Raw genomic sequence first — 26179 nt, forward strand, 5'->3', positions numbered from 1 at the left:
TAAAACACAAGCACACCGTATTTTAATTTGCCAACGATAATTTATACACAAGCACACTCCCTGTTATAATGTTAGTGCTTTAATTTCGGATTGGCTTCAATAACTGTCTTGTGCCAAAATGTGATTCTGGAATTATTAAACATTTTCACATCGCGGGTTTGGAATTGGAATCATTTATGTCAACAGATTTCCTTATGCTGACACAACATAAGAGCCTTGTTAATTAAATGATTCTGTGTTCCCAAAGTGTGCAATACATGCAACACTCTGTTGAAATGGGTTTGTTTCATCCATGCTTTGGAAGTCAATCTTGCTGTCTGTAACAACTCCTGCTCTTGTGATCATGCACGTCACGCCTGACCTGACCCTGACCACAACTGCCAGCAGCTCTCAGATACACGTTAAGTTTAAAGTTTAAAGTTCATCTCCCTATATAGCCAGGTCGCCTCTTACCTGCGGACCAGTTCCACCTCCCTATCCCTGCCTTAGACTCGCTGCACTGGCTCCCAGGCTCTTTGAAGAAATGATTTTAGAAGATTAATACTTATACCTCTTAAGCTCTTCATGACCTGGCTGCGGAATATATCTGAGACTTTTGAACCCCTTCAGTCCCTCAGTGTAATTCGAGGTCCTTGGTCAGAGGCCTTTTATTCATCGCACGAGTCCAGGCTAAAACCCGAAGGTGACTGAGCCTTCACCACCAGGGCTCTGAAATTCTGGCATGATGGCCCAGAGAAAATCAGGTGTTCTGACTCAGTGTCCTCTTTTAAATCTCAATTTGAGGCTTATTTTTATGGAGAGGCCTTCCTTGATTTTATAAGCTCTTCTTATTGATGTTCCAATTACAAGTTTGTGTTTCTTTGCCTTGTTCTTTTGCCTAGTTGTGCCCTCTTGTGCCTATTGTTTGATTAGAACTGTTTTTGTCAAACGTCTTGCTGCCTTGATTTAAAAAGTGCTATCTAAGAAGTATTATTATTTCCATTATATTTCATGGCCACTTCTGTTTAAACCAAACTCCATTCACTTCATCTGTAATACTGATGCACTGCCTCTTTGTTTTCGCTGATTTTGACTTTCTATCCAGCTGCCTGGCATTTTGTGCTGGAAAAGGGCATTAACGCAGAGCCTCTGCAGTCTTGTTGAAATGCATGTGCAGCCTGACTTCACCCTGTGATTAATCACCCTCCTGCCTTCTCTGCGTCCACTCAAGCCCCAAATCTTTTCAGCAAAAGGTAGGAATCCTCGACTCACTTCCCTCCTGTTTTGATATTTGTCTCACCTTAACAACCATGTGACGACGCACAATGACCCTCGTTGTTACCAAGTGTGCAAACAGCTTCCTAATGGATTCTTTGGCTTGACATTAAGGGCACAGGGGTAGTGCTGGTGCAGGGGCAGCACTATTTCGGTTCCTATAAGATAATATTAGAGCGCACTTTCCATCAACCTACAACCCCTGTGTGATATAACACAAGGCTATTTTCAGCCAGCGGCAGTCCAGATAGGATAAGGAGGGGAGGGCAGGAAGCGGCTGCCATGCTGAATTCCACACCTCCTAATTGCTCTTTCGAAAGAAGCTGAGAGATGTTGCGGGGAAAAAAAGAAGAAAAAAAAAAAAGCCGCAGGGTGTTAAATCCCCAAAAGATTCACTTGTCCCAAAATGAGTCATTTGGGACAAAGCAGAGCATTTCAGTACTTAAAAGGAGGCCAGAGGGTAATTAACTGTTTTATGACTACATCAAATACAGTGTGTGAAGACAGAGTAAAATGTTATTTTGCAGTCCTTTGGACAGATTTTGTTTGAATCATTCCTTTAATAGCAACATTATTTTTTTTTCCAAATGTTTTCTGACATCAGACATATTTTTAATCTCACCTTCAGGCTATACAGCATTTGTATAACTGCACAACAATGAGACAAAGCCACCCTTCTTTTGCTGGCTCTTCTTTTCAGTTCTGGAAATGATGTCTTTGTGATGTCACAAAGGGCACACAGACCTCAAGACCTCCTGAGGCCCTCAAGGCGACCTTTTTTTTTTGTTTGTTTGTTTGTTTTTTTTAACCCTATTCCAAACGTGGAAGACAACAGCATCATGTCTTGGCATGAAGCTGATGCAGAAGGCTGTAAACAGAGGGCTAAAATTATATATATTTGGAGACCTCCATATTTTTCAGCGTGAATACTCATGCAAGGCTGCTCTAATGGGGCCTGCAAGTATATACAAATATCTGGAAAAGGGAATAATATTTTTAGCCCATCAGTGAAAAATGAAACACAATGACCTCGCTTTATCCAGTCAAGAGCACTGTAACGATCACTGTCTCACACAGGCAGACACATCAACTCGTGAGAAATTTGATTTCACTGCCCGCTCATTTCCTCAACTACGGCTCCACCTCACCTGCTCATTTCACACGCCTGCCTTCACTCACCTGAAGCTCATCAACACACATCAAGCCCTGCGTGTCGATTCACACTCACACACCCAGTTGTTTCTTCCGCTTCAGCTCTTGACCTGCCTCTGGCTGTGGGAAGTTACTCTGTGACAATCTCCCTGCAAAGTCTCCTGCTAATACTGACAGTCACATTTCTCGATTCCTTCGATGGGCTAGTATTACTGTGTGCTTATGTGCGTCAGTTGGCTCCTGCACACGTCCGTTTCACACATGCTATTCATCTCAGACTTTATATCCACTTATGAGTAGTTTTCTGATATCCCAATAAGGAATTAACGATAATTGTTGTTTTTACGACATAGAGTTCAAAGGGGTTGGATTCCATAAGATTTTTACTTCCTCCTCCTCCTTTTCATACACTGCTGTTGAATACTATATATTGTCCTTTTATTTTACTTTCACTGTCTTTTGTCTGTCCATTAATGCTTATATGTTCGAAATAAAGACATACATTGAATTGAATTATGGACAGACACAAAACTACTGCAATACCAGTTGCTCTTGGCAAGCTACTCTAATTACTCTTAGGCTTCCATGAAGCATCCAGCTAAAACCAAAAGCTCATCTGTCTGTGAGCTTATTTGAGGGGTGGGGTGGAGATAAGTGGAGTTGAAGGGTGAGGTCGGGTGGGATTATTGTGCGCCGTTGCCAGATCACATGCAGCAGTGCGTATCCCATCAACTGCTAAGCCCATAAGCGAGAATAAAAAAATAAAAAAACAACAGGGTGATGTGCGAGACGAGGAAGTGTGACCCTGAAGGGACAGTGTTGGTCGGTCTAGTGGGTCATCTCCAGCGGCAGGATTCACTCTAGTAACCCATGTGTACAGTACATGTCGAGTCAAACACTCCACATACTGTTGTGACAAATCACATTTAGAGCAGACACACAAATGACCTACAGGTTTGGTTTAATAATTGATTAAATACAGCATATTACACTCATTTTTAACAATGTGCACATACTGGTACTTATTATACTACAGACACGTTTTTTTTTTAACGTTAAAATCTTATTGCTGCACATGTGAAACAGAATGATTTAGTCTTTTTTTATGCTGTGTGCAAAAATGAAATGCAGCAGCCTTGTACACAGTCGAAAAGAAACCTCTAACATGTCCTTTGTGCTACGGATCATGAGGTGGTTGTTAAGGTTCAGGACATGGTGGCGCTGATGAGACACATGCTGCTCGATGGACACTTGGCATAGCAAATAGAGATAGGAGTTTAGTGGTTTAAAAAAGAAATTCCCTAGAGAAAGAGGAAGTCAACAATGTCTCCATGCAGTGCGTTACCCAGAGCCTGGCCGCCGCTCAGGTCCGCCCATTCAGTCGGCTGCCAACTCATCCGTGGTGGCCAGCCCCTAGATCATCGTTGGCAAACCGAGGACCAGAGCAGGACCGACGGACGGCTTTTAGTTACCGATACTTATGCATCTTGTAAAGCAACATCCACCACTTCAAACAGCCGTTGATGCTCCTCCGCCGTTCTATGTGCATTACTTCATTCACATCACTGTATCTGGCACCTTCGTACTCACATACAAGTAAAAAAAAAAGAAAAGAAAAAAAAGAAAAAAAAAGAAACTCCAGATTTTTGCCCACAAAGGCAAAAAATAGAATTGAAAATATAACATATCTTCTCTGTTTAGCCTTTGGGATATACACTCATCCATCGATTCACATGAGGTGCATTGCATTAAGGAATTCCAGGCATGATAGTAGAAACTAAAACAGTGCAATTTCACATTCCTGGTCATTGATGAATGATTCTCCACGTTCTACCATTAGTAGGACTATTTGGTGCATACAAAGCTGAAAAATATTAAAGTAAAACGTGCATGCAAATGGTGAAGGATGGAGTGTTGTGGCGTTTTGACAGATATGCTCATTCACTTTATGAACACTAGTCAGATGAGAGAAACTGAAACTGATCTTAAGGACTGGTAGGAATACTGGGGAAAGGTGACCCGTTCCTGGACAAAAGCAGCGTTGGTCAAGCCTTTCAGACTGAACCAAGCTAACAGTTTTCATCTCCTTCCAGTCATTACGCTGCAGCTTCCAGTCTACATGATTGTGTCATTATAGCATCTAACTCAGTTGCAATAAAGCGAAAGTTTCCCTTAACACTGAAACACATGTACACTAGTGCAAAACGTTAGTAAGTCATCTCCCCAACTTCAAATACTGCCTTTTTTTTCAAGGTGTTGTCTCCACCTTCTAACCCAGAGAGCCATTGGGTGGCATTTTGACAACAGCATGCAACAATGTACACAAACCAACTTTATGGGGAAAAAAAATGAGAAAGCAGTTGCATGAAACCAGATAAAATGAGACATGAAAATGCTGCTTTTTCTTCCAAAAATGAAGAGGATCCCTGAGGGCTAAAATTCCTACTGCTTGTGTAGAAAGACTATAGTTTCATGTTCAGGACTTGAACTGACTGCAAAAGGAAGATAACCGCACCATGTTGCCTTGGAATCTTATCGCCAGAAAATGAACTCTAAAAATCAGCCATGGATCAAACGCTTTCGCCAGTGACGGGAGCAGCCACAGAGGTGTGGTTACATACAGTGACACGTTAGCTGTGATTAAATAAATAAATGAATGTCAAATGCAATAAAACGTTAAATAGGATGGGAGAAAGAATGTCGCCGTTTTGTTTGTGTTTTGCTTAATGGCAGGAGAATGAGTCGGACGGTGGGCAAAGATTTCCAAACTAGTCAAAGGAGGGAAGGAAAAGGAACGAATGGGAGGAAAAGATGAAAGCAGAGGTAAAAAAAAAAAAAAAAAAAAAGGAGGGGGGAATGAAAGAATGGCAAGAGGAATTAGAAGTCACACAGGATGGAATGCATGAAGGATGGAAGGCAAGATGAAAAGACTGGAAAAGGAAGGAGGAAAAACGAGGAGGCTTCCTTTGTTCCCTTCTCTTATCAGGAGAGGTCTTTGAGTCGGCTGCCCTGTTCAAAGACGGCCTTGGCGAACTGCTTGAACACTCGGTCCATGTAGGTGCTCTGCCGCGGCCACAGCCCCTCCAGGAAGCCAATGTGGCCGCCGTGATACGTGATGAGCAGCGCCAGGTTGGGATTCTGCTTCACCACCTCCACTGGGATGGCTGCCGAGGGAAGGAGAGGGAAGGGGACGCACTGTGAGCGTTTGCAGTCCGTGGGAGAAATCCAAGCGGCGAGGCGGCTGAGAGCTCACCGTGAGACGGGGAGAAGACATCGTCGGCAGCGTTCAGGCACAGCATTGGCACCTGCACCGACTTCAGCCTGTGGCACGGACTGGCATCGTGGTAGTAGTCGTCGTTGGTGGGGTAGCCGAACATGATGGAGGTGAAGCGCTCGTCAAATTCCCGGATGGTCTTTGCCTGCGGGTGGAGAGAGAAAAGCGATCAAGAGAGGCTGCTTGCTTTCATTAAATTGCCGTTAAAGGATTTTTCACATAAAATAATCCCTTACCTTCATAATGTGGTCAATGTCGTAACATTTTTCTAGCACTGGTCTGTGTCTGCGGGGAAAACAAAGGACAAAATCGTCACATCTGCTGTTTGGAGGAACTGGCTGCGCTCGCCAAGTACCGTCAGGTGTGCTCGTCAAATAGCGTTTGGAATTTGTTTCTGTGGCCACTGTATCATGAGCACTGAAGACAGTAATTTGCAATGTAATATCAATTTGGTCAGACAAGGATTGTTTATGAAATATGAAGATGATGAAGAGACAGAACTTAGATGAGTTTGGATGAAGGTCCCACTGTTGGTCGAATTCAATCAGATTTTTAACTTCTTTTTTAACTTTTAGCATCTTGTAGCAGTTGTTTCCTGGTTTCGTCACGACTAAAACACCTCTGATTGGCTGTCAGATCCAATGCAAAACTTATACTAGACTGAAAATTATTTTTTTCTTTTGGAGGTCTGCAAAGAGGCAGCAAAAGATTTGCCTTGCAAGGTTTAAGTATTTTCCCTGGATTGTTGATGTCAGAAATGTCAGCGTAAATACACTAAAAACGGAAATATGCAAAGTAACTATGACACAACAGCGCCACGGTCTGACCTGTGCACAGAGGCCTGCAGGCAGCTGGTGAGGTAGGAGTTGAAGAGGAAGCGGTCCAGGGGTTTTTCCAAAGAAGCCGTGCACTCAAACACATCCCAGCCCGCTGAGAAGACCACCACCCCCTTCAGATACGTCTCCCGGCCCTTGCGACCCAAGTAGTTGGCCAACATCATCCTTAATTACGCAGAGAGGGCCGGGGCACGAGACAGATGGGTGGGGTAAAAACAGGGATTAGAACCAGTTCCATATCTGACCAATCCTGCACTTCATGGGATTAGAGCTGAACTGAATTAAAACACACACACACACACACACACACACACACACACACACACACACGCACGCACACACACACAATTTCTGGCATGCTGCACTGAGCAACTCTCGGAGTGTCTGACTGTCACACAAGATAAAATATTTTTTTTCAAAAGGTTAATATACAACATACCTTGATTGGCTTTTCCAGTTCAAATACAGGTTCTTTCATTTTTCTTGAAAGAACTTTAGATTACGTAATTTTTTTACATTTTTATTTCTCGAGCCTGGTGAAATACATTTTTGCTTCACAGGTAGAAAGTTCGGCTGACTTGATTCATATATTTCAATGTTCTCTGTATGAGCACAACTGGGTCACTCATAAAAGTGTGAAGGTGCACAGCTTTAGGAAAGCATTCTGAGATTTGTTCGCAGTGCAGTACCGTAGTCGGTGAGAGGCTACATTACCCGCCCATTGATACTCCAGCAGCCATGACCGGTGCAGCCCCATAGTTCCTTTGGATGTGCTCAATGACAGCCTCCAGGTCCTCTGTGTTGGCCGCACAGTACGTCCTCGGCGTCTGAGCAGAACAGGAAGATGGTCAGAGCGGCCAGTCTTGCCTTTCAAAGTCTGTTTCCCTCAAAAAGCATGTAGTCACATGCAGTTACTTCAAAACATGTTTGTTATTCAAGGGCACGATTTCAAAGTCATTTTAGGAAGCTTCCTTTGACGAAAGGAAGTCCGGACAACTTTTTGGGGTAAGTGACGAATTACTATATATAGTTTCTAAAATATATATCATTACAAACGCAGTAAGGAATTTAAAGGCTCCATATGATCGTCCTTTTCAGATTTATTTGTCTTATGTGAATCTTATCTGAGACTACTCAGTATCTTCCTTGCTGCCCCAAAATGTCATGTAGAACTCCAGAAAAATGGTACATTCAGCCTTCGGTTTGCAGCCTCCCTTAATTATACATGCTTAGTGTTAATGCGACATCAAAAACTTATTGATGCATTTTAGTGCCTTCCACGTCTTTGTAATGGGACAAAAAGAGGGCATAGGGTGGCATGAATGTTTGACCGCTTGAAAGATGCTTCAAGCAAAAGAAGTAAAGGATGGAATTGTCTTATTTCAGGCATTCTTGGATGGCTACAGAAAAATATTGTTACACAAAATGCTAAAGTGAATTTTGTATCATGTGGCACCTTTAAGTATCCAATTATTTTAAGTGCATAGAAATACTGTGGCAGACAAAGTACATTTTTGGACCTTTAAAACAGTCTTGGAGGAGCATGTTGAACTCATTCTTAAGGAATGTTCACAGCTTGAGGCCGGTCTTTCTCATTGTGTTTGTGGGCCATGTCACAGGGGTGTCAAAAATGTCATACCTCGCAAGAAGAAAATTAAACTTCTTTAATTTCTTTGTTTCCTGTCACCACGACTACTGATCAGCTTCCATCTGAGCAAATCTCCTGCATTGCTCTTCCTCACGCTAACCAACGTAATGTCCTCTTTCACTGCATACTGAACAAATATATAGCTGTCAGGCTGCAGCAGACTCCCCCCAGCGTGATGTCGCTCGGCTCAGGCACTAGCACACAACAGAGCCCTCAAGGCGTGGCGCATCTTTTGCACAGTGGGCCATTCTGAAGCAACATCCCTTCTAAACAAAGCAGGACTTTCACGCCAACTGGACGCAGAGAAAACACTCAGAGGACTGTACGAATGCTGAACCACTTGAATCAATACAGTTCAGTTGCCGGCTGTAATGTGTGTGTGGGAGAGAGAAAAATCCCTGGCTTAGTCAGCTGAAATTGAGATATGACCCAGATCAGAGCACTCACTAAACAAACTTTGCGACATTTCCGTCCATGCCATTTACTTTTTACCTCTGGGCGAATGTAAAACATGACAGCAGGACTCAGATCAGCCACTGTGTCAGATGCATGGACGCAAAGAAGAAAACTAGATCGATTGTGATGCTAATAAAACATTATTCCTATTTCAGATGAAATGGTAGTGACACTCTGAATCCATAAGAGAGGATTTAAAAAAAAAAGAAAGGAAAATCTGACTTAAGAGTATAAGGCTGAGTGTGCGCAGGTGAGCGAGAGGGCAGGTCAAGCCAGGTGTCAGAACAGCACGTGCTCGCCGGGGTCATATTTCTGTGCCTCAGCATTAAAATACAGTATCTGTCCACAACTTAATCCCAGCCGTGCAACAACATCATCATCGGCGGAGTGTCTGCTCAGGGACACGTGTGGGACGCACACGCACGCACACGCACACGCACACGCACGCACGCACACGCACGCACACACTGCGACCAGCCAAGAGCAACAAAAAGAACACAGGTCCGCGGGGAGAAGAGAAAACTTGCCGTGCCGGAGAGCACGTCTCTTTTCTGAACACAAAGAAAAACAATATGCTGAAGCAAGATCCTTACCAGCAGCGTCTCGCCAGACACCCCTCTGTTGTTGAACACCACGCATCTGAAATACAAGCACACAAATTAATCAGTGGTATTTCCAACGACTTCTACAGACACTTTTAGAAGAGAACAAAAGGGCTGCATGGTTTCCTGTGTCATACAAGAAATTGTGCAGTCATTTGGAAAGGAAAACAGAACGATAGTTTTAGTCAATGATGCAGCAGAATGAGTTAATAACAGCACTTGGGTTTTAAGTTTTAAGCATAGTAATATGAAGTTATAATACTAAGTTCCAGGCCAATGGTGACCAGATTCAAATTCAAAAAGGAACAAAATAAAACATAAAGAACTATTTTGTGGATTATTTTACACTAATGACTTTTGACTAAAAGCTCTGCAGCTTTAAACCAAAGTATTTACTTTTAATTGGAAGCAATTGTTACAATGTACACAGCAAACAAATGTAGTTTAATAAAATGCATTACGCAGAATATGATGAGGTGTGCAGAGACGCACAGCCGTGGAATGTTGTTCTCTGTGGCTGAGGCGTCCCCCTCACAGCCGCCCTCGTGGTGATGACTCCATCGGACCTGCCTAGTACTTCCTATACGCAAGCCATTAGCTGGGTGGGGCTGAGTGGGGCTGCACAGTGCGGAGAGCCGGGCTGAAGGCTGGGGTGGGTGGCTGGCTGGCTGTTTAAACACACGCTGCAGTGCACCCTCACAAGCCGGCCCGAGCTAAGCTGCAAAGCTCGCACTGGGATAAGCTCCAATTCATTAGGCTGCGCAGACAGGGGTGAGGGGCGGAAGATGCTGAGGTTGCCGCTTCCCTTTCCCTGTGCCTCTCCGAATGTGGGTGAAAATAATGAGTGCACGGAATGCTGTGAAAGGTTTATAGCAGAGGGAGAAAGGACAGGGGGAAATAATGCCTTCCTCTGCAACTCTTCGAGCCTGTGCAACGCTTGGCCATTCGCGAAAGGAACTCTTCACACAAAGCTCGGCCGCCCACTTTACTTGAGCATGTAGCCTTGAATAACCCCCAATATCCACATCCGTCACGCAGACATCCATCATGTAAAACCAGGCGAGTGCTACAGAAGTAGCATTCGCCCCTTGATCAAAATTGCCTCGACGGTTTAACGACGTCTGCGTTGGAGAGAGAAAAATATCTGTACACCGTGCGAATCACAAATGAAGCTGTAAAGCCCAGGGAGTGTCGACCGTGTCGCTCAGTGCCCTGATTGTGTGCCCAGCACTGGACGGCAGCCAGTGTCTCCAGGCCAAGACCACCTACCTATAGCCCAGATCCCGGCTCTGTTGGACCATGTGCAGAATGTAGGACTCCCGGCTGGTGCCAGTCAGGCCGGGGAGGAGGAGGACTGTGGGCCTGGTGGCCGGGTCGGGATGAGAGGCGCTGTCATCGTTGTCAAACCAATCCAAAGAGATCTGTCCTCCATCTGCTGCCTTAATAAGCTCACTGCGGAGACCAGAGGGACAAATCAGTCGTCTGGTTGTGCAACGGCATGTATGTATGTTTGTTTGTTATGAAATATACTGGCACAGTTGGGTTATAATGCACACCTGAACACTATATTAACTGCTAAAAGCCAAATTTACATTACCACTGTTTCTTAACAACAGCACATGGCTTTAACTCATAAATGAAATCGCTAGAAATGAAAAATGTCCATTATTTGCTTTGTTTGCTTGCCGCACTTTTTGGACAAGTCAGCCAATTTGTGATGTCACAAAGGGCACCTCACAGATATTAGCCACAGGTTAGTGACCACACCAGCCTCCACCTTCTGAGACCACCTTGTTTGTTACCCACTTCCAAACAATTTGAAGGTCCACTTATTTTGAAGATAAAACTGAGCCTTATCGCAGGAGGCTGTAAACACAAAGCAAAGTAGGATGCTTGAGGATCTTGGAAAATTCATCATGTGAGGTCACCCCACTGGAGTCCAGAATAATGATCCAAAAATGGTACAATATGGCATGACGACTGTATCACTAAATACATGAGATTAACAAGAGCCACCCAATTTCCTTTCAGATCATCTTGTCGGCATGCTTAGCAACCCAAAGGAAGTCAGGATGAAAGAATAAAGGCACGGCTGGTGCACCAGTGTGCTCTCACTATCAGTCAATTAGCAGATGATGCAGTCCCGGCCGGTTAGAGGGTGTGACAGGGTCCTTCATGAGCACTGCTGCACTCAGACGGCTGCCAGCGAGCTGACACATGCTCAGGCATTAGCATAGAATTACAGGACCACCGTGAAATACACACCTGAGGCTAGACTTTAGAGCCAGGCGGGGGGGGGGGGGGGGGCAATCCAGAGTGACCAGCACACTGGGTGGGCGGGGCTAGAGAGCTTATCCACCACTCAGGTGATGGGAAGGGTGGAAGTTCACCCAGAGAGCAGGGAGATAAATAGGGCACTTTTCACAGTGACCGTCCTTGGTTAGCCTTTGGTGACATCATTATGTGGGGGTGGTGGGAGTGGCCTCCTGTCCCGGGAAGTGGGTGGGGTTAATAACTATAGGGATGTACAGAATGTGACATTGGTCTCATGGAGGAGGTGACGGTTGAAAGCAGTCGTTCTGTGAATGTCCTTGGCGCAAACAAATTAAGATACTAATATCTAGAATAAACAGCTTAAACTACAAACATATTCAAGTGAGTAAACACACAAAATATGACAAAAACAGCAATTCAAAGAAGTCAATTCATTGCCTATTGAGTTCATTCATTTTTATCTGCTGGCAAGTGGGAGTTTTTTTTTTAATCCTTCTGTAATCTTTAAACAAACAGTTATAATAAATAAAATAACATTTTCTTGATCATTATTAAACATGTGCCATATGCTAATAAGCACCACTATGACAACAATCGATACAAAAAAGTTACAAAAGCAAATTTAAAATATTAACTAGAAATAATAATTGCATATTTATATACAATGGCGCAAAAAAGTATTTGGCAGCCACCGATTCTGCATGTTGTCCCAATTAATTAAAATAGGAGCTACAGTGTGAGCAAACCTGGTGAAGACCTACATGAACTGTTTGACCTCTGACAACTTTTGTTATTGATCAAATAATTATCTACTGCACTATTATACAAATAAATTCTTTAAAAAATTATATAATGTGATTTCCTGGATTTATTTTTTTAATATCCTGTCTCTCACAGATGAGTACCTATGATGAACATTACAGACCTCTCTCATCTTTTTAGGTGGGAAAACTTGCAGAATCTGTGGCTGCCCCACTGTATATTCATAAGTATTTTTATTTGTAAGTGTTTCTGTAAGGTTGAGAGAGTTTGTATTGCTCTCTTTGTAGAGTACACTTGCCATGTGTTACAATACCCTCTTTCCTAATCAGGGTTTATGAGAGATTTTCCAGTTGTGAAATTTTTTGGGAAAAAAAAAAGAGCTGAACACAGGAGCCAATTGTAAATATGGGTCTGTAATCAGAAGTTTCACTGCAAGGGGCTTTAATTACTCCAGAACCGCATGCTTAACAACGAAGGTGCCGTATCAATTGCCCATTTACTGCCTCTGTGTCTGAGGTAACTTTTCTGCGTCAACCTTTTTGACCTCAGTCTTTTTAGACGTGAGGCTTATGTCTGTAAGCAACAACTTCATTCATGGCATGTAAGAAAACAAAACAAAACAAAATAACCAGGTGCCGCACAATGGATGTGTCAGTCACGAGGAGGACTTACTTCCTGTATATTACCCCTGGCTTTGCGGTGACAAAAGGTCTGAGGAGAGTCTGAATGCGGCTCTCCCAGCACCAGAAGGTGGGGTAGTAGGTCTCCGACACCACTGGACATTGCTCCCTCAGAAACTGGTAGAACTTCTTACCCCCCGAGATAAGCTGTGGTTTCTGCATGAACAGAGTGTAGCACAAGACTGAGCAAAAAAAGAAAGAAAAAAAAGAAAGAAAAAAAATGTGTGTGTGTGTGTGTGTGTGTGTGGGGGGGGGGGGGGGGGGGGGGGATCTAGTTCCAAAGGAATTACATAACAGGAAGTTATTTAATAAGGATCCTAAAAGCACCATTAGAAGAAAACACTTAAAAATGTTCACTTGAAAGGTGAAAATGTCAGAATAATCCCGCCGATATTTGGTGTATACTTTACATTATCTGTATTTTATATGCAACCGAAACATGTCTGTTGTCTTGCCATTAGGGTTATTGAGGTAAGTGATCTTCAAAATAACAATTTGTACGATTTTGAAACAATATTAATCAAGCTAGAAGCCTCTGAAGTATGTAAAAGTATTTTTTACATACTTTTTTTTTTTTAAAGAAAGAAATTGCTTTCCTCCATTCATGTTTGAGAGGACCTAAAGACTCCAGACTGGTAGGACAATTTGCAAATAAATCGGTTAATAAAAATGTATCCATTAAGATCACTTGAGATTACTCTTTGTATATGTTTGCACGTCCAGCATTGTGACATGATCCCTGTGTACCACATGCGATAGCAATGTTGAATACCATAAATTCGTGCAAAAAAATGTTATTTCGACCAAGTACACATCCTCGGTAGCCTGTAATTCGATTAGTCGTTCAAAAAAAAAAAAAAAGGTGCAAACTCTATATTCACCGCAGGAGAACAAGACTGATGTTTTCCGACCGTGCACGAGTAAAATGCCGCTACCGGCATTGCAGGCTAACATACTGTACAGTGGCGTTAGCCTAGCCGGCGGTGGCGGCAGCGATGCATTTATTTTGACAGTAAGTACAGCAGCATTCTGCACACGACATATTAGGTTAGCAGTAAAGGGGGCAAGCGCCGCACGTTTGCATTATCGTGAACGTCACACTTTTAAGGCGGGATAACCGCGTCCTGCTGCACATGCACAGGCGCACAGGCTCGCCGCTGGAAAGATGCAGAATAATCGAAACCTCCATCAGCAACTGTGCCGGCGGACTGACGTTGACGCGCACGGCTGTGATGACAATGACACTGATGACATTCTATCGGACTCGTCTCTTTTGTAAAGTTAGCGTCGCGGGAGGGGGCAAAAAAATAAATAAATTCCAGTGTTGATTCCACGTATAGAAGCTCCTTACCTTCGCTACTGAAATCAGATAGTAGCAGGTGTACGCTGCGCTGAAACCCAGGACAAGAGACAGCCCGACGCCCGAGCCGAACAGACCGACTTTGACTTGGTTCTCCAGATAATGCGACAAGTCCCGTGTCAGAATGTTGAAGTTAAAGTCCGGCGAGATCATTGCAAGCTCCCTGTTGTCACTCCGCGCTGTGAGGACGGCGGCCAGTTCCCTTCAGAGTCTGCTGAGTCTGCCTGCCTGGCTGCCTGCGAGCCCACTGTGAAGGAGACTGTCAAGGGGAGAGTGACTGGGGACATGCACCGCGTCGGCGAGAGAGGGCGCTCGTTCACCGGCTATCGGGTCAAGCTGAGCAGGCCCATGATATCCAGCTGCAGGCAGTCTGTCGCCTCCTGCAGGCAATGGAGCTGATGTGCGGCTTGCAACGTCTGCAATGAAACGGCCTCAACAAATTCAGGCGGTTTAAGCAGAATCAGAACATGTGACTTAACTATTTTTTACAAGTCATAAACACACAATGAAGTTCAATAACTACTAGATATTGAAAGTTGAGGTTATCCTGAAAAATGGGATGAAATACTCACTCATTGCACATTTTTTGGACAATTCTACAGCCACAAAATGACAATATTTCCAGGCAGACTGTGTATTATTCGGGTCATAAGAGTTTAATACACAAGAGAGGTCTTCACTGGGTAGCAGTTACTCTGCAAATGTTATACAAACACTTCCAGTATCACCCACTGAAGGAGAACAGAACAATTATGATGAAGGCAATTTAGTTCACACTGAATTTGGACGTTACTGTTGCACTAAACAATCAGGTACTTCTATTTTTAGGCTTTTTCTTCTGCCCCAGGAAATACTTAGGTGGTAGGCCGACATAGCCTGTAGTTTGGTTGTATAATACTATCCTGCATTTTTGAGAGAATAATCTATACATCTTTTTAATCAACAAAGTACAAATGAAAATAATATATTAATTTAAAAGTACAATCTGCAAATAAAAACTTAATAGTCTCCATTCAGTAATGACTGCACTTTGGATACATGTTTTTTTTCTCCAAAGTTTCCAAAGACACCTACATAATATCAACGTTGATGTAATGTCAACATAAACATTTGTTTTGCCAATAATAATAATAATAATAATAATAATAATAATAATAAATCAATATTATGTAATCTGTTGACTCTTATCTGTTGATGGTATAGTTGATACACTGACTTAAAACATTAATCAGAGACAGTTTGGTCTTAACAATATAAATTGTATTATGCATAAGATATGTCTATGTGTCTGGGATGCTCAGATGCGACTGAGCGGAAATTAATAATATAAAAATAAATGTTTTTCTGCCTCTACATCATTAGTAACTAATGCCAATACATGAAGTGAGCAGAGGCTGTGGTCGGTGCAGACGGACTCGGGCTTGTTTTCGTCCGCTCGAGTCTTCTTCGGCCTTTGTCGTGCATCTCCGGAGCTAGTTGTTGCTCGCCTGAGATCTCAACGATGATTGACAATAATGGCGACGCGTATACACTGAGTTGACTCCAGGGAACCATCTCTGGCAAAAACGGTAGGCATTTAGGGTGAATTTTGGAACAACGCCGCCAACAACAACAAGAGAGCGGAAACTATCAACAAGGCCGATGGTACATTCGCCTCAACTGGGAACCTCTCGGCAGCCAGGAGAGCTTTTATCCCTGTTAGCGGTGCTAGCAACTCAGTGGCTAGCTTGCTAAGTTGAAGAGGTGGCATTCTTATGTGGGGAGAGGAACAGAGCTACTAAGCTTGTCTATTACTCGTCTAGGCTACCCAAGACAATGTTGCTTTTTTGTGGCGTTTAAGACTTTTTAAACCTCCCTACGCTACCCGAGAAGCTGCTGGCTTGCAGTTAACGTCTGCTCATCGGAACAGTTTCTGCCAAGGCTCCAGCAGCCTCCTTAGGTAGCTAACTTGAGCTAGCAGGCTATCTTTGTGGAATTGTTTCAGCCCCCTTTTCTCTGTTGCGACCCGCTCACACTTGGCTTTACGAAGCTGTCCACCCGGCACCACCGACAGCCTGCTAGCCCGCTGCTGGCACTCTAAAACCACCAGATTTCCTCGGCGCAGCAAGACCTCTTCTTTAAATGACCACCGGCAGGAATAACCGAGCAATGATGGAAGGGGTGGGAGCGAGGGTCGTCCGCGGACCTGACTGGAAGTGGGGGAAGCAGGACGGCGGAGAGGGACATGTTGGCACCGTGAGGAGTTTTGAAAGTCCGGAGGAGGTGGTGGTTGTCTGGGATAACGGCACGGCTGCGAACTACCGTTGTTCTGGAGCGTACGACGTGAGAATATTGGACAGCGCTCCAACAGGTAACTTTTCATCACATTGTTGCTTTGTGGTAACTCATGTGGCGCAACGAGGAGGACATGGGTCCACTTGTCGGCTCTTATTTTTGTGAATTATTTTGAGGGAATTATCTTTTTAATTATACGCGTATTTAATATATATATATATATATATATATATATATATATATATATATATATATATATATATATATATATATATATATATATATATATATATTAGACTGACTAATTATGAACATATCTGACACAAACGCACTTTGCTGTGCAAGAGATGCCAAACAAATTGCACGAGATGTTCAAGATGGGCATATTCCAGAATGTGTCCTTTTAAAATGTGCAAAAAAAACCCTCCAAAGAACTCTAATCACTTTTGACCTTTTGCTGGCCCCCAGTTTCATCTTGCATACAGTTCAGTTTTACCCTTACCAAGTCATGAAGAGGTGAGGAGCAGAAGGCTTTCCTGAGAACCTATTCATGACCAACATGCATGTGTTTGTGCATGTTAATCATTTAAGCCCACAAAGCCAGTAATGCTAGAAAACACCTAGTTCAAAAGTGCTACAAACTTAAATCAATATGTACCACCTCACTGTGTGACCCTGATGTATTACCATTAACCATTACTGCCCCCCTCAGGCATAAAGCACGATGGAACCATGTGTGACACCTGCCGGCAACAGCCCATCATCGGTATTCGCTGGAAATGTGCTGAGTGCACCAATTACGACCTCTGTACAACCTGTTACCATGGAGACAAGCATCACCTGAGACACCGGTTCTACAGAATCACTACTCCGGGCAGTGAGAGGTTAGTTAACATGCTGGCGTACAGGCCTAACCCTGTTGTGCCATGTTTAAAACCTCCTATGGACAACATGGACTGCAGGTGAACTCTTTTGTGTCTCAGGGATTGGTCATTGTGCCTTTGTTTTGTGTGTGTGTGTGTGTGTTGTGTGTTGTGTGTGTGTGTGTGTGTGTGTGTGTGTGTGTGTGTGTGTGTGTGTGTGTGTGTGTGTGTGTGTGTGTGAGAGAGACATTTGAGACATTTTTTTTTTGTGCACCCTGCCTCACAGGCAGAAAGAATCTGTCTCAGGTCTCTGTTGCCAGGCAACAACTGACTTTTAAAATTCAGTCAGACCTCGTGCTTCCAATTTACAGTATTTACTCACATTCAATTGTTTTGTTTTTAAATGAACGTTGTCAAGGCTCTAATTGTCCTGAAATATTCAGTGTTAAATGATTGCACGGCATGTTTTGAAGCAGATCCCTAAATTCAAGTATTCGTCTTTTGACTCTGCAGACTTTGCATAAATTTCCTGGATTAAAGACTTCTCACCAGTTTGCGATGTCATTTAACAGCTGTCTCCTGGCCACCAGAGAGCCTCTGCCCGTCTATACTCTTTTACACCTTAAATCATGCCAGTAATAGTAATAATAGTAATTGTACTAATCATATCTAATAATAATACTAGTAATACTAATAACATTTCTCAACACACTATCAGACATGTAAAAGCCAGCGTTTGACAGCACATTGCAGCAGCAGTGATAGCTCAAGCTTTTTTTCCACAGTCATAGTAGCCTGCAGTAATTGTTCCACTCAATTGGCATTATCCTGCTCGCAGAACTATTGTTCTTCATTTTTCTGTGTATCTGCTTCTGGAAGCGTTGACATATAAAACCATCAAGTATATAAACTCAGCACTTTCTGCTTTTACCTCACAGGGAGGGAACGCAATTGAACTTACACGTCTTTCGCTGAGGGAGGACTGCGATAAACAACACATTAGGTTGTTTCATTGCCAGCACTTATTAACAAAAACACTGCTGGCTATCGAATGCTTGCCTGGCAATTCAAAAGCTTTTTAGTTTATTTAGGTTTTCAAAGATATATGTATTAATTAAGTGAATAGGCAATCTTTCTCACTGCCATTGTATGTATACATCTGTTTGTTTGTTTGTTTGTTTTTCAAAACCAATGCATTTGTAAATGAAAAGAAGACAATAGAGTTAACAATGGTTTGATTTTAAAGCTTAAGGTCTTTTTTTTGAGGAGCAGGTGGGTGGGGGTTCCATGATCACACGTGTGAAATTCCACTGGCAGAAACATCATCACGTCTTTACACTCACTGCCTTGTACTGTCTGCTATGCCCAGTCAGTTCCAGCCACTGCTGTCTAGTCAAGCCACCACAGTCTAGTAAATGAACACATGGCCCAACAGCTGGCTGCCTTTTCATCTGACTACAACATCTTTTCCCCGGAGACTGACATTGCATAATGCACTATGGGTGCTGGAGGTCTCCGCAGCTCACGCTGCTCTGTAGTGCAGTGGCTCGCTTTGTTACACCACATTAGGCTCCGTCACTAACAGCAGAGGGGAGAGTCAGTGTTTCGAGGCCCCAAGCTGTTTGCATTTGTCAGACCTGCACCGCCCAGCTGCTGTGTCTGCCAACAAGGTTCATTTTGTTCTTGGAGACTTGAGTTTTATGAGCTTTTTTTTTCTTTCAATACATGAACTTGCATGGTTTATCTCATAATGATTGGAATTTAAAGTGTACGTGTAAAAAAAACAAGCATTTAATTACAGTGACTCTCCTTTGAGTTGAACATTTTCTGTACTTTTAACCTTGGACTTGAAAAGAATATTTTGTGGTTAAAAAAAAAAATAATGAGCCTAACAAAAACATATTGGTTAAATTGATGAAATTGTCACTGAAAATTTATTTTATACTAAAAAGAAGATGCATACAATTTAAGTTTGTCCTTTTGTGTAATATTTACTCTGTTTTTATTTGTTCTTTACAAACTGCAATTGGTGTTTTATGCATTGCTGTTTTCAGCGTCTAGGATTATGAAAAACTATTACTTGATGCAAATGTTCCTTTCTACATCTCTGATCATCAGAGTTCTTCTGGAGTCACGGCGCAAGTCGAAGAAGATCACAGCAAGAGGAATTTTCACTGGTGGCCGTGTGGTGAGAGGAGTTGACTGGCAGTGGGAGGACCAAGATGGAGGGAATGGAAGGAGAGGAAAGGTAGGGTACCGCGGTGACAAGTTGGACAAATCAAAGTGACAATGATTCCTTTTGTTTTTTGCAGCTCTTTGTCTTTGTCAGCAAATATAGTCATAGAGAATCTCCCAGCATTCTCTTTTTAGCAAGTGCAGATTAAGTTTTCAAATACCTCAAATATAATGAAAAAGTTAAAAAGTTATTTTTTTTCTTTTGCTGAAATATTTGTTGTTACTTGAACAACAAATTCTTGGAATGAAGGAAAACAGACAAGTTGGACTAAAGTGACCTTGGTCGCCATGTGAATGATGGCCATTTGGAAAAATACTTAGTGACCCCATTGCAGTCCAAAGGGAGGAAGAAACAAAAAGTCAAAATATGAACTGATTCAAGATGTGCAGGTGCACAGGAAGTGCATAGCTCAGGGTGTTTTTGTCACATACTTGCCGTGGGAAAAGTATAATACAACAGTTTACTTGTACATCTAAGCTGATGTGTAGTCAGAAACTCTGTACAGTTCAAAATACATGTCTGTGTTAAAGTAGCTTTCTTGATGGGAAATGTAGGGAACATTTGTAAAGAATTGAAAAATAAAAAAGCATCTAAATAATAATAATAAATTTGTAATCCCCACAGATCTTCACTCTGCCTATAAACAAACTGTAGGTTTTCCCTAACTTAAAAACAACATCATTAAAACATCGTGCAATATCGGATTAAAACACATTTCCACCACTGTTTAGATGGTTGCTGCAAATGCGTTGTTAAGTGCTTTTATTTTTGACTTGTGTCCAGACTCCAGACTATTCAATTTAAGAGGCCCTCCAGGCAATTTAAGACCTCATTTTTGCTCTGTTACTAAATGCCATATCTCATTACTGTTTTATGATGCTGTAAGCAATACACTCTCGAAAACTGCTATTGCATGTCCTCCAGCTTAGATGTTCCATTAGTTAAGCGCGAATATTCCCTCCTAAGGCTCATTAATCAATTACCTCTGGAAGGGGACTGAAAATAATTTAACGATTTTACCTCAGTGTTTACTCAAGGCACAGCTTTTAATTAAAGAATTAGTTTCCGCCAAAATAGCTTTTCTGAACTTTTGCTGCGTAGCTTGTGATGAACAATTGGTCGCCCTCTTTTGACACGCTAACATCTTCTTTCAAATTTGATCTGATTTTGCATGTAAATAAATTGCATTTAACACCGGTACCGTAAAATTTTACATTTAGTGCTAGAGAAAGTAGGTCAAAGTTCTATGCTAGTATCCAGCTTAGCTTCCTGCACCATGACGTGGCCGAGAAACCGTGTGTTTTAGTTTTAGTAAACAGAAGGGTATTAACTTGCCACAGCACAGTGAACTAATGTTACACACCCACACAGCTAAAGCAAAGGACAGTCAGTGTTGGGTTACTATGGAATTTGCGATTAAATTATGCACGACTTATAAACAGTATTTCAAATCACAAGCACAGGTATTTAATGCAGTTGTTGTGCACCTGTTCTACTAGATGAAAAAAAAAAACAACGGACAAACTGTGAGAAGTGAAAAATGTCACCTTGTGTTTACATTAAACCTTAAAGTACTTGCACAAGCAGCTGCTTTGCATTCACCTCTGCCTGTTCTGTTGGTAATGCTGGTTGAATCCGCAGACATATAATTAAAACACATTATGTAGTATAAAAAGAGGACATTTTAATTCAATATTCTGTTTTAGTTGCATTGGTTTCCTCCCTACTCCCCCCACGCCTCTCTCCCAGCTGCAGCTACAAGGCGGCAACAAACTGATTGCCGCTCAACGCAATTAACTGCATTAACAACCAGACAAACATCTAAACCAATGTAACTGTGTTGTGAGTTAAATTGACTAAATATAATTAATTTAATATTAATTCTGGAAGCAATAATTACATCATATGAACCAACTGAGCAATGGCGAGTCTGTGCTCATTTACTGCCTCCAAATAAGCAAAATGGTTTTGATTCAATAAACATAACATCCTTAAAATGGATGCTTGAATAACCCTTACATAGCAGTTACTGAGCTTAATTTGTAAAGTTTATTTTACTATACTGTATGTTCTGCTTTATCTTCAATACTGTGCTAAAGGTAGAGTCATATTTTGAGTGGACTGTTATTATGTAATACTGCTGCCACAAAAATACAGGAGAAAGTTCCTCTAAATTTTCAGATCAGCGTATCGCCCACCCCGATCAGAGAAGCCGGTTTATGTTTGGAAGGAGACGACGACACAACCCTAAAACCACAAAACAAACATTTTCATCAGTTTGAAGCTGAACTGAAGCTGCAGTAATTTAATATGAAGCATCAGACAGCGCATGTTGTTGCCGTAGTCTCTGACTTGGGAAGTTGCTGCAGTCGTCTGCCCGACCATGATGCTTTCTCAAGACGGTGTCAGGATGACCTGACAGACGAGGACGAGCAATTCCCTTGTTATCTTTTGACAAAAGATTGCAAAGCACAAACAATTAATTTTTAGCCAATAGCACAATGTCACATAACAACATAAACATGAGTAGATGATACGCAAGGCAAGGGTGTCCTCTGGAATCTCTTCTCTTGTGCTTTTGCTTGGTTTTATTTATTCATCGTTTTTTTATGGTTCACTTCACACAACTTTTGTTTTTGTCTTTGTGGGCCTTACTGATGACTCCAAGTACAAGTATGCAACATTTACATTAGCATTGAGGGAGATGTATTAATTAGATTCTTAAAAAAAAACACCCAAAAACCAGAGTCTCCACACTGGAGACCTGTTGCAATGATCGAGCGCCTTCCTCAATCACTTTAGAATAATGAACCTTGTCTATCCCTTTGGGTATGTGAGATACTATTTTGCATTAATTATATACTAGCATGGCAAATAGATCATCAGTCTTCTTCTTTTTAGCATTATAATTTTTCTTTGAGGAAATGTTGGTTGTTTTTGCTCAGATGACTGTTATGTTGTCGAGCATGAACATCACGTTCAGCCGGATCCGTCATTTAGCTATTTGTCTTCACAGTTTTTTTCTTTGAAACCACATCGATGGTCTTCAAAGTTGATTTCAAAACATTCTTGGAGATTTTGCAACAATTCCTGGCTCGTAAAATATAAGACCAAGCAGTTTAGTAGTGACGGTGACATTGCAATGCAGGGTGAAATTAAGACAACGTTTAATTGTGACCACAAGATCGATGTAATATCGCGTTTGTTCTTCATGATTTTATTCCTCACTAGTCGACAAATCAGATTTTACTGATTTGTCAACTTTTCCACAAAGCCAAAAAACAGAAATATAGGTCAAAGTCGTACATATTACAATTCAACTGAAACAGACGAATTGCAATATTTAAACAGATGAATTGTAATACATATGTACAACTTTGACTTATATTTCTGTTTGTTTTGCACAAAGTGAGCTTAAGGCAAGATTGTAGGCCTCCATTTGGAGTTACTGTAGATGTGTGTGTGAAAATATTTTCTTGTCTTGATTTAGACACAGACAATTTTGCAGGCTACATTGTTTGTTTTTTATTTTTTTATCAGCCAAGAGTTTTTGAGATAGTTCACCCAGAATTGATATTTTACCATTAATTACCCATCACCTTGTGAATGTAGGCACAGGTGACATTTTCTAATTCACTAACCAATTTTGGAAATCATTGTCATTTTGTAATTCATTCATAAATGAATTAAAACATTGTGGCCAGCAGACGATAAGCACGACGTGCCTCCATATTGCATGCGACATCATGCAGTTGTGTGTAAGATGCAATGGTCCAGTTTTCACTTGAAATGGTTACGTTTGTTATATTAAGACGCAAAAACCTCACTAAAACCATGTGACTAACTCCACTGTTTTACACCAGAATTTCAGCATAGCAAAAATCTCTATCTTAAGTGCCCCTTTCCGTCCTGTGCTCATTGTCCCCGTATCCCACCAGGTGACGGAGATCCAGGACTGGAGCGCTGCCAGCCCTCACAGCGCTGCGTACGTACTGTGGGACAACGGGGCCAAGAACCTCTACAGAGTTGGCTTCGAAGGAATGGTGAGCCTTTCCTTTTTTCAGCACACACGCAGACAACACGCGCGCACACACACACACACACACACACACACACACACACACACACACACACACACACACACACACACACACACAGACACACATACAAAAGATCATCTGTCAGGTGGCTTTTGTGTAAGACTGCAGGCCCTTTTCTTCTGCTCGCCTGGCCTTTGTGTGAGCCACGCTGCCAGCATGAGTAAGGCGCCATTGTGAAAGCAGCTGGAAGTTGCAGGTATCTGCATGACAAAGGCAAGCTGTTCATTCTGGGCGGGGGTAGTGAACATGGAGGTCAACTCTCCTAGACTACTAGAGTGGGGGACATTCTCCTGGGGTTGTAGCTGGAGCAGCGACGCACGCGTCTCCGATGGAGAGCAGCCTCGCCATTGGTGCAGACTGCCCATGCCTTTTTTCAAAAGAAGCCAATCAGACGCAGGGGTTTTGCGGAAACAGATTTGTCCTTTGTTATTCTAATTGGCTCATCAGAAGGTTAGGCTGCATCTGCTCCCGTATGGAGTCAGTCATGGATCAGACCCCCCAGTTTGATTATTATTATTTTGCCTTTGTTTGGGGTTAAAAGAGTTCAGATCCAACAGCACTGCAGAGCAGAATCATTTCCAAATGCAGCACTTGGGCCAACCCCCTTTTCCTGCTCTGTCATGTCTGCAGTGTGCACAAAGTGATGAGATCAGAAGTGTTCTGCCTGCTGCTGAGTGTAGGAGGGACCCTAACTTATTAATTTGTTGGGACTCGTTTTGCTCCGGACTGAAGCTCGGAGGAATGTTGGCTCTGCCTCACAATTATCTCGACCCTCAAACTCTGCGGTTCTGAGTCATCACAAATTATGTGCTGCTTCTCTCTCTGTAGCGCCCTGGCGTTTCATTGTCCTGCCTCACCCTTAAGGCGACGGATTGTTTGTATTCCAGGCAAACTGCACTGACGCTGCATCTTGCAGCACATCCCATTTTTTATTATTCACCACCCCTTTTCTGCTGCTCCGCTACTAATGCAATTTTCAGTTCAATTATCAAAATCCTCTCCTATTCCCCCCCCCCTCTCCACAGTCTGATCTCAAATGTGTCCAGGATGCTAAAGGCGGCTCTTTTTACCGAGACCATTGCCCCGTTTTAGGTAAGTAAGCCACCCAGTCGTCGGTGTCCACCGTCATTATTGCACCATTTCTCTCACCTACGGTTGTGGTGCAGTGAATTCAAGGGCACAAGGGGGAGATCCGTTTGTAGTTGAGTTGGATTGACCACAAGATGGCAGCACTGCACAGTATCGTCCTGCTCAGCCCAGGTTCGGGCTGGGTTATGCAGTTACAGTATTCTCAGACTCTGTGAAAACTCTAGCGTCCCTGCATTTACCACTGCAGCACTGGCGTTTTTGACGTGCAGTGCAAAAGTTTAGATCCTTTCCTCTGTGTTTGCTCCCCCACCGTCATTCCCTTAAAATGCCTCTTTTTGGATTTCATTTTGCTTTTATTTCACACCACTTGAAATGTGATGCAATTTTTTTCTATAAAATTTCCTCTCCCAGGGGAGCAGAACGGAAACCGAAATCCCGGCGGTCTTCAAATCGGAGACCTGGTTAACATAGACTTGGACCTGGAGATTGTTCAATCTCTGCAACACGGCCATGGCGGATGGACCGATGGCATGTTTGAGACGCTCACCACCACCGGCACAGTGTGTGGCATTGATGAAGATCATGACATCGTTGTCCAGTACCCCAGCGGTAACCGGTGAGGTCGCAGATCAATACATTCAGATTTATCGTCTGCCTGTGAGTTGACCTTTAAGTGTATCTGCTCATCAGCACTTTTTTTTCCTCTGCCAGTTCAGTCGCACACCCTCACACGCTCTCACAATCCTTTCTTCAGCCCGTTTGGAATGATTCGTGAACTCACCTGTGCCAGTTGTTTTACCCTCTGGTATATATGTCCGCAGATGGACATTCAACCCTGCAGTGCTGACAAAGGCCAACGTGGTGCGCAGTGGTGATGTAGCCGCTGGGGCAGAGGGAGGGACTTCCCAGTTCCTGGTGGGAGACCTGGTCCAGATTTGCTACGACATCGACCGCATCAAGCTGCTGCAGAGAGGCCATGGAGAGTGGGCTGAAGCCATGCTGCCTGTAAGAGTTCTCAACATTTACTCTTCTCAGTCTATAGACTTCCTTTATTGTCATTGGAAAAAAAAAAAAAAGTAACACAGCAGTGATTCCTTCTGCAACGGAATGTCGTTGCCCGGCTCTGGAGTACAGCAGTCTTTTTGCTACCAAGTATAATTTAAAATAAAATATAACAAAATCTGGGGGTAGAATGGTGGTGGAACACAAATAAATAGACAGTAAAAAAATGTGTAGGTCAGAGATATATTGCGCCAATATGTGTATAAATAGTATAAACAGCAGCGAGGTGTAAACAGTATCAACAGAGAATGTAATGT

General features: G+C 42.6%; 2 protein-coding genes across 5 annotated transcripts in view; one reads left to right on the forward strand and one right to left on the reverse strand.

The window, feature by feature from the left end:
- Positions 1-3344: 3344 nt before the first annotated feature.
- abhd3 (abhydrolase domain containing 3, phospholipase) lies at positions 3345-14715 on the reverse strand. Its single transcript, XM_076021647.1, is given in 10 exon segments — positions 3345-5570; positions 5660-5825; positions 5917-5965; positions 6508-6681; positions 7231-7343; positions 9214-9259; positions 10492-10674; positions 12931-13094; positions 14290-14465; positions 14468-14715. Coding segments are annotated over 10 exon segments (1371 nt in total). The 5' UTR covers positions 14586-14715; the 3' UTR covers positions 3345-5388.
- A 1013-nt stretch (positions 14716-15728) lies between these two features.
- Positions 15729-26179, forward strand: part of mib1 (MIB E3 ubiquitin protein ligase 1) — a 51129-nt gene continuing 40678 nt past the window's right edge. For 3 of the 4 annotated variants that reach the window (XM_076021648.1, XM_076021650.1, XM_076021651.1), the window contains exons 1-7: positions 15730-16648; positions 17285-17456; positions 19554-19683; positions 23610-23714; positions 24797-24863; positions 25272-25476; positions 25682-25865. In XM_076021648.1, coding sequence (XP_075877763.1) covers positions 16420-16648; positions 17285-17456; positions 19554-19683; positions 23610-23714; positions 24797-24863; positions 25272-25476; positions 25682-25865 — 1092 coding nt within the window. In that variant the 5' untranslated portion in view covers positions 15730-16419. Of the gene's footprint in view, positions 16649-17284; positions 17457-19553; positions 19684-23609; positions 23715-24796; positions 24864-25271; positions 25477-25681; positions 25866-26179 lie in introns of all 4 variants that reach the window. The other variant, XM_076021652.1, reaches the window with a different exon arrangement.

Source organism: Nelusetta ayraudi, unplaced genomic scaffold, assembly GCF_046127955.1.
Source record: "Nelusetta ayraudi isolate G7.1 ecotype Tasmania unplaced genomic scaffold, CSIRO-AGI_Nayr_v1 ptg000011l, whole genome shotgun sequence".
In the NCBI taxonomy this organism is placed as follows: domain Eukaryota; kingdom Metazoa; phylum Chordata; class Actinopteri; order Tetraodontiformes; family Monacanthidae; genus Nelusetta; species Nelusetta ayraudi.